Genomic DNA, 15132 nt, shown 5'->3' on the forward strand with positions numbered 1-15132 from the left:
TCCACACCTTTATTAACTTTTCCACTGATAAGATAACTGCTGCTATTTGCTATGAGCTTTTTTTAGTTTTGGGGAAGTGGGAAAGGGGGTTTGGGTTGCATAATGTGACAGAAAAAATACTTTCTTGGTAATGTAAACATTTTTTGTTTGAGAATGTTGGCAATTTTGAATATAAACTAAACATTCTGGGTTTTGTCTTATAAATCTTCTGGTTTTGGCATATAAAAATAGCTAAGTGCTGACAAAATCCTTAAAAAATGAAATATATTTTATGTCTCAAATTGGAATTGTAAAAAACAGAAAAAACGACAACATGCAGCAAAACTTAGCGAAATATGCTGGAATGAAAACAACACTGCATGGAATTTAATTGTTTATTATGAACATTATATTAGAATTTATACTATCGAAATGGAATTAAGGAAACATAAATGAAGGATCGTTTTCTATGCAATTAGTCGTAGTCTTTTCAACGTTGTTTGAATTGCTTTTTCAATAGCTTACAATAGAAGGAAGAAGAGGTATGTAAAAAAGAATAACGGGAAAAAATTTGCTTTACACGCTCTTGATTGATTGGTCACACTAGTAAATTTTGGCAAGAAGTTGTTATAATAACCACTAGATACATAAAATAATCACCTTATACTTTGGGTACATTATAAGGACTGACTTCTTGTTCCTATTGCTAGGGTATTTAACAGAAATGTAAGAAAAACATTCTTCACATACAACATCATATGCTTTGCTTTTTTAGAGATGGAAGGTGAAGAGTTAAAGTCTTCAGTATTGATGGAAGGGGTGGTGAAGTCAAAAGCAAACAATGTGACAAAGGGGGTCACAAACATCACAGAATTTAAGACGACTAGGATGTTTTAGCAGATTTGTTTTTTGCATGACCTTGCACAAATACTTGCCCATTTCATCAGCATTTTTGTCAAACCAGGGATAGTTTATAGTCAAAACCATAAAGTAATAAGCAGAGTTGTCATTGTCACCAGAGCTGTTTGTTTAGATAGAGTTATTTCAGTCCCAAAAATAGAGAACGTTGGTCAGCCAATAAAAATACGAAAATTCAAAAAGGAGCAATGATTTGACGTTGGATGAACCTGCAGACGTGCAACTGCGCAGCCACGGTAAATTTAGGTCAAGGGTTTTGTAATTTATTGCACATGTGCAGTGTATGGAATATGGTAATATTTGATATCAAAGAATGCAATTTTGTATATAGCTGTGCAGCCATGCAGCCAGGGAATTTTAGTTTTGATGTTTAAAGATGATTCTAAAGTTTAGCCTTTAAAAAACTAGCCAGTCATAAATACGCGTCATTACACCTAATCTATATTTAATGATAACTTGTACACTTATTTAGTTGGAGCGCCCTATGCCAGACGCGGATTTAGACTATGTCAACCCAGTCATGCGACGTAGTAAAAAAATGAGTTAAATAATATGCAGTGTTGCACAAGAAATAAATCCCGGTGTTTTCACATTATGCCCGGTATTCTGGGGACGAAAATCTACTTCTTTATTTGCTTCGCCTCACAACGTAAATTCAATCAACTGATGTTGGGCTAACCTATTTTATGTCAGACTGTAACGATATACTTCATAACACACAAACCCTGTCAAGGTTGTTTCTAGGTATAATCATGGAATGTTTTTCTGTAAGGGTTTGACCGTAACACTATACTTTATAGCACACAAACCCTGAAGGTTGTTTCTAGGTATTACTATATTTTCCTCCGTGAAAGTTTGGCCGTAGCTCTAGTCGTTATAGCACACAATCCCTGTCAAGGTTGTTTCTAAACATAACATTGGTGTGTACTTCCTAGGGATTTGGTGGTGGAACTAGACTTTATAGCACAGAAAACCTGTCAAGGTTGTTTCTATATATTGATAAAGATTATAGGCGTTAATAATAGCCAGTTAATTTTTGTTTAATCCAAAGAAATTAACCTGCAGAATACTATCTTCCTGTCCATGTAAAAACAAACAAGGATCGCTGCACAGTAGCTTTACTTTAAGGTTAGTTGTTTTTGTTAATCTTTTTTGTTTCTATGCTATGTGTTTCTCCTTATATGTTACTATGGCTATAACGTTTTGTTGATAATATTAGCTAATCAAAACATGCAAAATATTGGACTGAGAAGAGCAATTTTCAGTCAATTTTGTGGCAAATTTAGCTGTATGTGATGTGAGGTTGCTACATCTTTTGTTTAACTAATTTCTAGCATTTATCTTATAACAAAAGTCTAGTAAACTAAACTCATCATTTTACCTAAGAGGGCGGGGAAGAGAGACATGTATACTTTCCACTTATAACTACTGTCCACAAAATTTATTACATTTCGTTACCAAACAGTTGTAAAATTAAAATATTGACATTTTAAGTAGGCATGAAGCTAAAAAATATTTATTCAATTTTTTGAACTCTTCTATACCGAACGGTATCATTTGTTTTTGTTAGCTTTTTTATAAGCTTTTTAACGATTTTATTTTTCAACTAAAATTGACTTTAGTTATCAAAAAAAGTTTTTTCGCCTCGTATGTCGATTAAAAAAGCTTGCTATGATTTTAAAATATCCTGATTGTTTTAAATTCTCGAAAAATCAACCTGATTGGTTTAAAAAACAATGCCATAGCGAATCAACCGTGACTAATTGAATAATCAATGTGCCTGTAGATAGCTGATTTCACATTTCTGTATAAAAATGCAGCAAACACTTTCAGCATTTAAAAACATATTTTATCCTTTTCAGGTACAGCAACGAGAAAGATGCTGAAGAAACTCAACTCTACCAATCAAAATGTTCAAGAATATTTTTTAGGAGGAAGATGTAAGACTTGAACAAAACTAAATGATACGGCTTGATATTTTCCCTTGTCCTACAACCTTGTTGAGGAAAACAACTTGACAGATTAATGTACATAAAACTTGATTTTAGTAGCGAAGCTTTTAAAGCAATGGTGTAGAACACGCCAAGACCCCATCATTGTTTTTTGTTTTTTTAATATTCAACGCTCTGACATAGTAAAAAAATTGGCTAGATCCACGCCTGCATGTACCATTACCAAGAGAGTTTTAGAGAGACAACAAGCATAAAAGACTTTTTTGTCACTCTAGTTCTTCCAATTCTAAATATATATAAAGATTTGCTATCTGAAAATAGGGTTGGTTGCGTGACTCTAACACCAAATATTTGCAACGTCTGCCTAGCTAATTACATAAGGAAAGTAACACTATATTTCATCCGACAAATCAAAAACAACAAACACACATTTTTAAATAAGTGAGTACACTTCTTCAAATTTTTCACCACAACTATATTTGTTTTTTTGTCAAATAAATTTTGTTACACTTTACAGCCGTTTTCCGTAATAGGAAAAAGAACATGCTAGGTCCTGCTAGCGCCTTTGCAGAAAAAAATTGAGAATCATGGCAAAGTTTAATTGGTTGAAAGGAGGAAGGAGGTAGCAAAAAACAGTTTTTACAATGCAAGAAATTGAAAAATGTTGCACAGAAAAATTAAGGCTTTCGTCTGTTAAAATGGAGATGAAGATGATAGGGGGGATATGAGAAGAGGAATAAACATTTGTCAATAGCCTAGCTATAGGGAGCTAGCTACACATTAAAACATTTAGAACCAACAAAGTATTTCAATGATGCCTTAAAAAATTGTTTTATTTTGCGCTTGCAGCTAAATATGTTGGTGTTAGTAATGCAATTTCGTTTTGCATTTTGCAAAATCTCAGCCATTTTATATTTTGGCTAGAGAAACAGATGTTTGAAGCAAGATTTATAACATTTGCGTATGCAGTAGGACAAACCAACGCAATATAATAAATCTCGTGTAACAGTTCCTAGAAAGGATATAAATGATCAATCAAATAAACTAGTCTTAAACATATAACTCGTGTAATCACACCGCAACAGGTTAAAAGTGCGCGCATAGCTTCCATTTTGATATGCTGCCATATTTCCCTTTCTAAACACAAAACATAACACGGTTTTCTCGAAACGTGAGTTCACGGTTCACTATGAAAAGACTCGTCGCGCCGCGGTGGCCCTCTAAGCGAGATTGGCTCCAAATATTTAATGAATTGTCTTTACGTGGAAGGTTCAAAAGTTCTCGTTTGAACTACAGAATACTTTTAAATTTCACATTAACTAGACAACGGTCTAATGTGACATTTTGGAACGTCAGTCAAGCGCTAAACCAACTACCGATCCTCCCTAAAAAACAGACACCCTTGGGAAAAAAACGAATGCAAAAAAATGAATGCAAAAAATGGATGAGGAATTACTGCTTGTTAATTTGCCTTTTATTAGCAAACTTAAATTAGTATTAATCTTTTATTTCGCATTTTACCTTATTTCGTTTTGTTTGCAGTTTCGTAAATTCACACAATAAAATTTACAGGAAAGGCAAACCAATAGTATTTGAGGATACTGTTTCGCCATCTTTAATTTTGCAATTTTAATAAAATAAATAATACAACTTCGACAACATTTATTTCTTCATTTTTTCGTAAACTAAATACAAAACTGTAGCTGTTAAAATGTAGAATCTAGAAATATATAATTGCATATCCTTAGGTTAGAAATATGTGATTTTAGGTTTAACTAAAGTAGTTAAAAGTGGCACAAAAAAAAGAAGACGGTGTTAGTCTTATGTCCAACTCCCTAAACGTTCTATAAAAGGCTAGCAAAGCAGATACGGATGTTGTGCGACTTAACTCTCTTTTGTGATCTGAAAATGATGTAGTTCAAATGTTTTGTAATCTCAAGAGGATTGATAGGTGATCAAAATGAGCTGTAGATCATTATCAGTAGTTAATAGTTCATGTTTTAGTTTTCGTTTGGATTTGTCTTTTCATGTCGTTGTCAAGAAATTTATTCCATAGTTTGGTCCTCTGCTAGTCATAGAGAATTTAGCGATAGGTTGAAAAAAGCTTTTATTTCTTAAAATTTATTTTATCATCCGTAAACTTGACCATTTATTTACCTTATTTTTCTGAAGAACATAAATAAGAGCTTTAAGCTAAAAAAAAGTGTGAAGAAATAAGAAGAAGAAGAAGAAGAAGAAGAAGAAGACGTTTTTGAAATTCGGGAGCATTAAAAAGCAATGACGAAGAGCAGATGTGGAGCAGATTTGCATCATTCAAAAAATATTTTCTATGCTAACAAAGTTGTCTACTTACTTCAATAATGCTGAAGAAACATGCAATCCCACTTCCCCCAATATAACTTTACAAACTTTTTTTATCCGCATTAAAAAAATGCATAATTTGTATTTTTTTTTTTTTTTTTTATGATCTACTCTTAAATTTACAAAATTTTCACGGGGCTAGCCATGGTAGGCCCTAGGGGAGACGACTCCCCCTCCTCACAAACCACAACCCCTACCCCGAAACAACTTCTTATAGGACTGAAAATGTTTTGCTTTATTGATATTTTGCGCAAATATAATTATTCGTATTAACCATTTCTTGTATGTCAGGAGGTCATTTTGTTTTCAGGTTTTAGTTTTCATAAAATCTTGAACGCAAAGGAAACGTGTCTTACTTTGTTCTTGTTTCATTATTTATTGTACTTTTTTATCGGGGGGAACACTTTATCGGGGGAATTAATAGTATCCAATTTTAATAGTCAATATGCAGCTACTGTTGAACCTCTATTAAAAATCCCTTCTGTTCTGGCCATCCAAATATAAAAAATCTAACAGACCCTGGGATGAGGTTGGTTTAAACCGGCCTGTCTGCATCGAGCTCTATTATTGATAATCAATAAATTTGTTCCTGGCTGTTTACTGTCAAAATCTTTATGAATACCTCTCTGTAATTTTTACTTTCAAAAATAGATAATTTCGGGCTGCTTTAGAAGTTCCACACATAAGACTGCTCTTGCTTTTATGCAACCTCGTCCCCGGAGATTGTTTTTTATATTTCTGTCTCAATACAAAAACCTGGGGACAAGGTCGGGTTTCATGCAAAAAGACCATCGATATTTTTATTGATCGTGCAATAGGCAAACGTGTCAATTGTAATGCTTCAAGAAGATTAAAACCAGATAGCTGCCACCGTTGCAAATACTTTGTTTAGCGATTAAGAAAGTGGAAGTCGTTGCAACCGTAACCGTAAGAAAATGGAGGAATATAGAACATCAGAAAAAGTAGTGCAGGAAGCCATGAAATGAAATTTACGTGAAGACAGGTCGATTTAATAAGATGAGATTTTTTCAAATTTTCAATTGATTATCCCGCAGATGTGATGATAGCTAAATATATGCTGGATTCACTACTTGGTATGAATATGTTTGAACACATACATGTGACAGTAATTTTGCGATCAATTTCAGTTCCTGAAAAATAGTCTTTCTAATTGAAAATCTACCAAACTTTTGCCTAAAACTAATTTTTCAGCATCACATGCTTTACATCTTCAACAATGTTGGGCCAGCTTTAAGTTTGTGTACAACATAACTTGATAGTTATTTCCAACCTAGTTTCCAGGCTTTTAGTTTAGTAGGGGTTTTGATGCATTGAACGTTTATAAACTTTGTTTTCTTCGCGTAATGATTCGAAATTGAAGCAAGTTGTTTTAATCACATGGCTCGTGACTTAAAACAAACGTTCATAATAGGTCGTTACCCATTCTCGTCCCGAGAGCTCTTGGAAATAAGCCTACAATCAAACTCTTCTTTGGGGACAAGAATGGTCGTTACCGTATCCGTCCAAAAGTTAACTAATTAAAGAAGTTAAACAACATGCCAAAAATGTTGTCTAATTTACACGCATTTTATGTATTTTTTATAACTGGATTTGTGGCGCCTGGCCTGGTTCTTATAGAGTTTGCTTTAAATGTCACAAGGTCCATGGTTCAGTTCACTACGCGGTCAAGTTTAGCAAGTGCCTTTACCACAGCTGCTGGTAAACCCAAGCCATGAGAGGGATATTGGGTAAGCAATACCGGTGTAGGCCTAACGTGAAGTGGCGTGGTTCTCTGTACAATCATCCAACCTCTTGATTTTTGTTATCGTGGAGAAAATGGCTTTTAAAAATGATTGAAAGTGAGTTGATTAAATATAGGAGTCTGGATCTTTCTCCATCTTCTCATCCTGTCGTTCCTATTCCCCTAAGATTTCTCTTTATTGTGCATTCTCCAAAGATCTTTCTCTATCTTGTGACTAAATCAATTGAGATAATTATTAAATATCTATATTATAATGCCCGTCCGTCCGTCCGTCCGCCCGTCCGTTCTGTCTGTCACGCAAAATGGTAGCTTAGCTGCGCAATAGCGAGAAGCATGCAATGCGGTATAAAAAGGACGGGCGAACCCGTGGATTTTCAACAAGCTAACGACTAGTCTGTATTATAATACCGGTATACGTCTGTCCGTCTGTCTGTCACGCAAAATGGTAGCTTAGCTGCGCAAGTAGCCAGACGCACGCGATGCGGTATAAAAAGGACGGGCGAACCCCTGTCCACGGGCTTACGATATATCTGTATATTTATAAAAAAATTATCAAGAAATTGCTTCTGAAAAGGCCTAAGTTTGAGGTTGTACGCTGACAAAACCTTAAGAATGTGGCTAGTTGTTTTTCAAACAGCGAACTTCTTCTCAGTTGGATATCACAACTATTTACGTTTTTATTTTTGTTGGATAAGATTTATAAATGCAAAAGAAAAAATAGAAAATAGAAAAACAAGTGTAAAATGATCAGAATATTATTTATTTAAACTAACTATCTAAAGAAAAATCCCACACTTTGGTAAATACTATGTAGACCAGATGCTCTATTTTGTGTTTATAAGCGAATCCCATCAGTTAATTTCGGCTTTGTTCTTTTTTCCATTTCCTTTTCAAAGATATTGTCAATTATTTATATAACGTTTTTGTTCCTCTTCACATCAGTGAGAAATAAATTTATTCAATTCTTTTCGAGAGATTTCCATCACAATGAAAAACGACGGCCATCTGATCAACTGTGAGCGAAATCTTCAATAAATAATCATAAAGACTCTCCATCCCCAGTCTGTTTTTCTACTCTTTTAATATGATTTCTTGCAAGGTTATGTATAAACACACAAGGAGGAAGCTCTTGGGCTGTAGATAAAGTCAAGGGTGAGATTTTTAGATGTTCATTCTCGAGAAGACGCTAATAAGTAAGAACGTTGCTCTTACTACAGCTACACATCTCACTCTACCATTTTGAAAAAATTAACTTCACTACGTTAACATGGTAAGATATTTCTCTTCTTTAATGAACGATATATCATTTAATTTTTACAAAGTAATAGACTTTCTCCTCACTGCTTTTTTCTAAATGGAGTCTGGGTACAAAGTTATCATACAAGGAAATCCCAATCAACCGAGGAAATCCCAACCAACTAAGTACATTCAATACTAGTCAGGTGCCAGTTTATAAATCAACTTGTGTGCCCGTCCTATATATATATCGCATTACGTATTTCCATAGCACAGCTAAAAAACCTCGTAGAGACAGAAAACTGTAATTAATGTAAGAAAAAATATGGACGCAAAGGAGTGTCGCAATTATATCGAGAGTAACAATTTCTGCCATATGCGCCCAAGGGTGGGTTTTCACTAAATCAAATGTGGTCAAATCGATATTGGTGAACTGCAAAAATGGTTTCTACTTTCTCGTCGCTTAACGTCGACTAAATCAGCCATCTTTGCTTGAATGTAAAATTCGCCTAAACTTAATTAGGACCATGCTACCGGAGAGAGGCATATTTTTTAATATTTTGCTAAAGGAAGATTAGATATTAAAGCCAGCCTTAGTTTTCAAAAACAAGCTGTGAGTCGGATATTATGCCAGCATTGAAAACCGAAGGTTCGCCGCCGAAAAAATTACAGTTTTGAGGCAAACCTAAGTACAATTCCAGTATCCTCTAGGCACTAACAGAATACCTTGGAATACCCCAATGGTCCTATCTAAAAATATCATATTTACCTTAAATAAAGTACCGTAATTTCTCTAGATGATTAACAAATTCTTATTTATAAAAACTACAAATATTTGGAATTTTTGGTCCTTCATTCGCTATACAAATACAGTTACTGTTGTTTTCCCTCTTTCATGCTCTCTCTCAAATCTCATGTCACAAGGTAAAAGGGTCAGAAATCAGATAGGTATTCAAGATACATCGGATAAGTATCTTGCATCCTTTTTTGTAAAACATTTTTTCAAGTTCTCTTGACTATCGAGATATCGAAAGTAGACTGCGCGACAAAGACCATCAATAATCAAAACTGCAATGATTTTCAAAGTTGGGAAAAAAAGTAAAATAAACATTTTTTTTGCTTAAATCCGCCATATTTGCTTCTTTGTGTTAAGACACGCCCTTTTTTGATCTGCATATCATAAAGAGAAAATCCAGTTACAACCAGAACAACTTCTGTCTCCGGCTTTGTCTTTTTACAAACGTTGTTCCTGGGTACGAAGTCACACAAAAAAATGAATCACTTGATTAAAAAATACTTCAAATAAATTTTTAAAATACGAAAACAAAAAATTATCTGTTAAAAGAAAAAAAAAATGAAGTTGATTAAAAATTTATCAGCGAATGTTCCTGTATGATCATCATCAGAGAAAATTTAGCTAGGCTAATATCTTGCACAATAAAATGATAACGATGTCTGATATCGATTTAATAATTTCTTTTATTTTTGTTCATTGCAGATGTAACCCGCGCCATTTAAATAAAACAGAACTTTGTAATTTTTAATAGAATGGGTTCTATTAAAAATTATAAAGCTTGGTGCCCAGTTTAAATGCAGCAGACAAGGGTAGCATTCTCTATCAAAGACGTATGGAAAAGTTGATTCTAGCCTCGTCAGGTAGACGAGGTTAGAACCAACTTTCCTATAGCCTTGTATTACCACCTATATTTTAATAATTGCAATCAGCCAATTGAAGCACTAAGCATAGAATTTCCAATATGGTCAAATATTCACATTCTCACTGAAGAACAACAAAAGTTTTTTGAATATTAATGAGGACATTTTATTTAAACATCCTATTTGTTTTAGCGTGAGTGTATTTCCGTTCACATTGGCCAGGCTGGTGCCCAAATTGGAAATGCATGCTGGGAATTATACTGCTTAGAGCATGGTATTCAGCCTGATGGACAGATGCCATCTGATAAAACCCTTGGTGGTGGAGATGATTCGTTTAATACTTTCTTCAGTGAGACTGGCTCAGGAAAACATGTGCCACGAGCTATTTTTTGTGATTTAGAACCGACAGTTATAGGTAAGTTAGATTTTTACCTCCTTTCTTGATATTTTTTGTTATGTTTTTTTTTAAATATATGTTTGTTGGTTGGTAACATTTCGTACTGCATTTATCTTGTGCGTGGAAATGGAAAATAAAAAATTAAATAACGAAATTATGAAAAAAAATGTTTTCTTGGAAGTTTTTGATCTAAATGTCACGTCACTTTTATAGATTTATTCCCACCCTTAGGCCCTGTTTAAGCAACTGCTTTGAAGTAAAAAGATTAGGGGTGTGGTCAGCAGGATCATAAATCACCATGGGTGTCACCTAGGGCGTGCTTTTTCTGTATGTTGGTTTTCTTATTCAGTGTATTTCGTTTAGATGAGATTCGCACAGGCACATACCGACAACTCTTTCATCCTGAGCAACTGATCACTGGTAAGGAAGATGCAGCTAATAACTACGCACGAGGTCATTACACAGTTGGAAAAGGGATGATTGATCAGATTGTCGATCGTATTCGAAAGTTGGCTGATCAATGTACTGGTTTGCAAGGATTTCTCATCTTCCACTCCTTTGGAGGTGGAACAGGCTCTGGTTTCACTTCTCTTTTAATGGAAAGGTCAGTTATTACTTCGTGTAGAATTTTATCTGTTGTGTAACTTTCGTTAGAAAAATCTCTGGTTAAGCACATCTCGGATGATACCGTATGCGGTGAAACATCCTAATAACGGACATGCTTTATAGCGGAAACCTCTCTTCAACTGACACTTTTTCATAAGAAAACCTCTATGCAGCAGAGACTTTATAGCGCCAATTTTTCTATAGCGGGCGTGATCTCAAAGTCAAACTATAGTGGGCATACAAAACATATCATAAATCATTTTAACTGAATCAAAACATCGAAGTTCTGACAGTACTGATTTTTGTGATAAAATAAAACAAAATTGTCTTCGCTAAGACAAAACAAAATCTCAACCTAAACATATAGTATAAAGAAGATACCTTCTTATATTGGACACTTTTTATGTACTGATGGTGTCCGCTATAGAGTTGTTCCACTGTATTAACCTTATCGCAGTAATGTGAATTCAATGCAGAAAAATCAAGATCAAATTATTTCAGACACGTAATGTTACCTTCAAATTTTACCCTTAGGCTTTCTATTGACTATGGGAAGAAGTCAAAACTTGAATTTGCTGTTTACCCTGCTCCACAAGTGAGTACCGCTGTTGTGGAACCATACAATGCTATTTTGACCACCCACACCACCCTGGAACACACTGACTGTACATTCATGGTGGACAATGAGGCCATCTATGATATTTGTCGAAGAAATTTGGACATTGACAGACCATCCTACAGCAATTTAAACCGTTTAATCAGTCAAATTATCTCATCTATTACTGTATCTCTTCGATTTGATGGCGCTTTAAATGTTGATTTAACAGAGTTTCAAACTAACTTGGTACCATATCCGCGAATCCATTTCCCCATGGCAACATATGCACCAGTTTTATCAGCTGAAAAGGCATACCATGAGCAACTAACTGTTGCTGAAATCACCAATGCGTGTTTTGAACCACAAAATCAAATGGTGAAATGTGATCCAAGACATGGTAAATACATGGCTTGTTGTTTACTATACAGAGGAGATGTTGTGCCAAAAGATGTCAATTCAGCTATTGCTGTTCTGAAAACCAAACGCACCATTCAGTTTGTTGATTGGTGTCCTACTGGATTTAAAGTTGGAATCAACTATCAACCACCTACTGCAGTTCCTGGTGGAGATCTTGCTAAAGTGCAGAGAGCTGTGTGTATGTTGAGCAACACAACTGCTATTGGCGAGGCCTGGGCACGACTTGATCATAAGTTTGATTTGATGTATGCAAAACGTGCTTTTGTTCATTGGTATGTTGGTGAAGGTATGGAAGAAGGAGAATTTAGTGAAGCTAGAGAAGATCTAGCGGCGTTGGAAAAAGATTACGAAGAAGTTGGTGTAGATTCTGCCGATCAAGACGCGGAAGAGGAAGAAGAAGGCGAATATTAAAATATAAACAATTATAAACTTTCCGCATACAGAGCACGTAAACCCATTAACCAGTGAAAGAAAATGAAATTGCAGTAATTTTTATTTTACAAAAAATATATACTTGTTTTTTGAACTTGTTCTTTATTTCCACTACCTTTCCCGTATTATAGCGAAAAACTTACGCAATTTTTCAGAACGAACAATATATATTTCTGTAGAAGTATCAAGTTTTTCGTTAGGCCAAACTGACATCCATTGTAAGTTTTCCTCTGTGAAGTTTGTATATCTTGATGTGCATAGCCGAGTTTTATTGTCTACAGATATTTCGCTGAAGTAATCTAATGTTCTGAGGACGTGAGTGAGGTTGAATGAAAAGTGTTACCAAACTTTTAGGATTTAACTTCTGTTACCTGTTCATGTGCGCTACCTCCTACTTTTTTAGATAGAGTGAGATTCAAACCCATGCACCTTAAACTTTCTGTTTTCAAATGATACGCCTAAGGTTGACGACTTAGTTGTTCTTGCTGGAACCAATCTGTTACACAAATATTTTGTGATGATCTTGTTTGCATAACATTATGATCGGAACAGCTTATTCCCGTGTCAAATCGTGTCATCTCTTCGTAATTCACTATAAAAGTCAGAAAAAACAGCCTGGTTACTCTTTATATTGTATTAGTTCAATGCAGCATTACTTGTTAAAGAAAGCTCTTGTCTTTTTACTAGGCAGAATATTCCAATTGGGATTGTCTCGAATATTTTAATTGGCTGACAACAACTACAGCGAAAAATGTACAATCAATTTTTTACTTTTGGTGGCAACTGTTACAATACACAATATGAATATGTTTAGCCTGTCATATCTACCGGATAAGTCTAGCGAAGTACCAGACCTGTTCTCGTTCAATAACGAGGGTAGTAAAAAAATAAAATACAGCGACAAAAGATTTAAGAAGTTTAAATTCGCTTTTAGGGCCATCAGACTCAACTGTGGGCCAAAACTATCTTAACCTATCCAAGCAGGCTAGGATTTTTATATATACCTGTGACTTTAGGTAGAGGTGGTTTATTTAGGCTCAAAACTAAATCCCCTGTACCTACGTTCAATAATACCAGCCCATAACGTACAGGAACTTCAAACCTCTCTTTAACAGGTGCTCAGCTTAAGTAATAAAGAGGAGATTACTGCTTAATAAGCAAACTGTCATCTGTCATTTGTACCCCAGGATGTACAGTCTGGCAGACCGTTTCTAAAGACTGATACCAAAAGCTTATTTCGTAAAAGAATTGTTTCATTTTGTTCGTCTGTTCTTTTTAAAAAGAGAATCTATTGTCAAACTTAGGAGGATAGAATACGACAGCCTCAAGGGAATGCGACATTACCCCGGGAAACGAATGGAAGGTACTTGAATGATCCAAACCAACAACAGACCTAAAAATTGTAATGAAGGAACTTATTCCCATAGTGTTAGCGACTTATGTTTTTCTCGACCTGAAATAGAACGAATCTTTTGTACACGGCTTTTCAGTTTTGACCATAATTACAAATAAAATATCAAGCCTGTCCTGCTGACTAGATACTTCGCATTTTTTCGCGCTCTGCTAATATCAATGGATCAAATCATACCTATCAAATTAACAGCTTCCGATATCCTTCCTACGATTTGCGAATATCAATGGTCTTGCGCAGTCTGAAAATGAAAATAGCGATACACTATCGACTTCGACCAGTATAAAAAAGTGTCAGAATTTCTTCGAAATTCAAAACCTAAGACTCCAGAATATATCTATATCTTAGCCATATTACTGTAGACTCGCGCGTACAATTTGTTTGGATAAAAGCTGCAAAAAACAACAACAATCATTTCACGGAAGAAACACAATTGGACATAGTAACTACAGGGAACATCATTTACCAAGGCTCTTGTGAATATATCTACTGCGACAAGGGTGGAGGCAGGAAATTTCTCCTTCAACGGGAACGAAAGTAATGTGTCTGGATCCCGATTTTCTACAAAAAGCTGACAAAAATATACCAAAAAACAAACCAAATCTTAATAAAGAATACACCAGTCACTCATTCAGAATAAGAGAGGGAATAACAGCCTCTAAAAACGTAGTTTGGATCATTAGATATAAACACTTGGGTGTAGCCATTCTTACGTCTACACAATCTACGGCTTTGGCTGCGCTATCCGTCGTGATCGTGAACAGCAATTAACACATTCAAGGTTAATCATAATTGTTAAAAGCCTTATCTCCTAATAGCAATACCTATTGCCATCTCACGATGGAGATAAAATGGTTATAAATACAGGTAATGCCACCCTCACACTACTCTGAGCGCAACTAAGGCGTTGTTGAACATATATTTACACAATTTCAGACGCCCTTCTTCAAGAGACGGACCGCTGTTGTGCAACACATTGTAATAAATGGCTCATTTTATAATACCTGCTGCGTTTTGTAATAAAAACGGCTCTTTTTGTATTAAGCTACTTTTTGGTAAATGAACTGGTAAAATCAAATGTTATAATTTTTGTGCTGAAATTCAACTCTGAATCGGCACATAGCAACAATAACAATATGGGGCGTTTTACTAAGGCAAAAAATACCTTTATTACAAAATGAGCCGTTTTTATTACAAACCGCGTTAGCGTCTTTATTACAAAACGAGCTAACAATTCATTGCAAACGCGGCAGGTATTACAAAATGAGTCGTTTATAACAAGACGCGGTACAACACTGCACATTAATCTTCATAGACGTCAAGCAATCATTAAATATTTTTGACAAATTACCATTAGCAAGACAATATAAACCAATTCATTCTCTAAAAGAACTGAACTGTAGACCA

The 15132-nt window shown here is 34.9% G+C and overlaps 1 protein-coding gene across 1 annotated transcript; it reads left to right on the plus strand.

Moving 5' to 3' along the window:
* The first annotated feature begins 8081 nt into the window (after positions 1 to 8081).
* On the plus strand, positions 8082 to 12408 carry LOC130622752 (tubulin alpha-1 chain-like). The gene is made up of 4 exons (XM_057438248.1): positions 8082 to 8242; positions 10057 to 10279; positions 10625 to 10865; positions 11402 to 12408. The coding sequence occupies exons 1-4, from the start codon at positions 8240 to 8242 to the stop codon at positions 12291 to 12293; spliced, it is 1359 nt and encodes a 452-aa protein (XP_057294231.1). The 5' UTR covers positions 8082 to 8239; the 3' UTR covers positions 12294 to 12408.
* Positions 12409 to 15132: the final 2724 nt, after the last annotated feature.

This window comes from Hydractinia symbiolongicarpus, chromosome 12 (assembly GCF_029227915.1).
Source record: "Hydractinia symbiolongicarpus strain clone_291-10 chromosome 12, HSymV2.1, whole genome shotgun sequence".
NCBI lineage: Eukaryota > Metazoa > Cnidaria > Hydrozoa > Anthoathecata > Hydractiniidae > Hydractinia > Hydractinia symbiolongicarpus.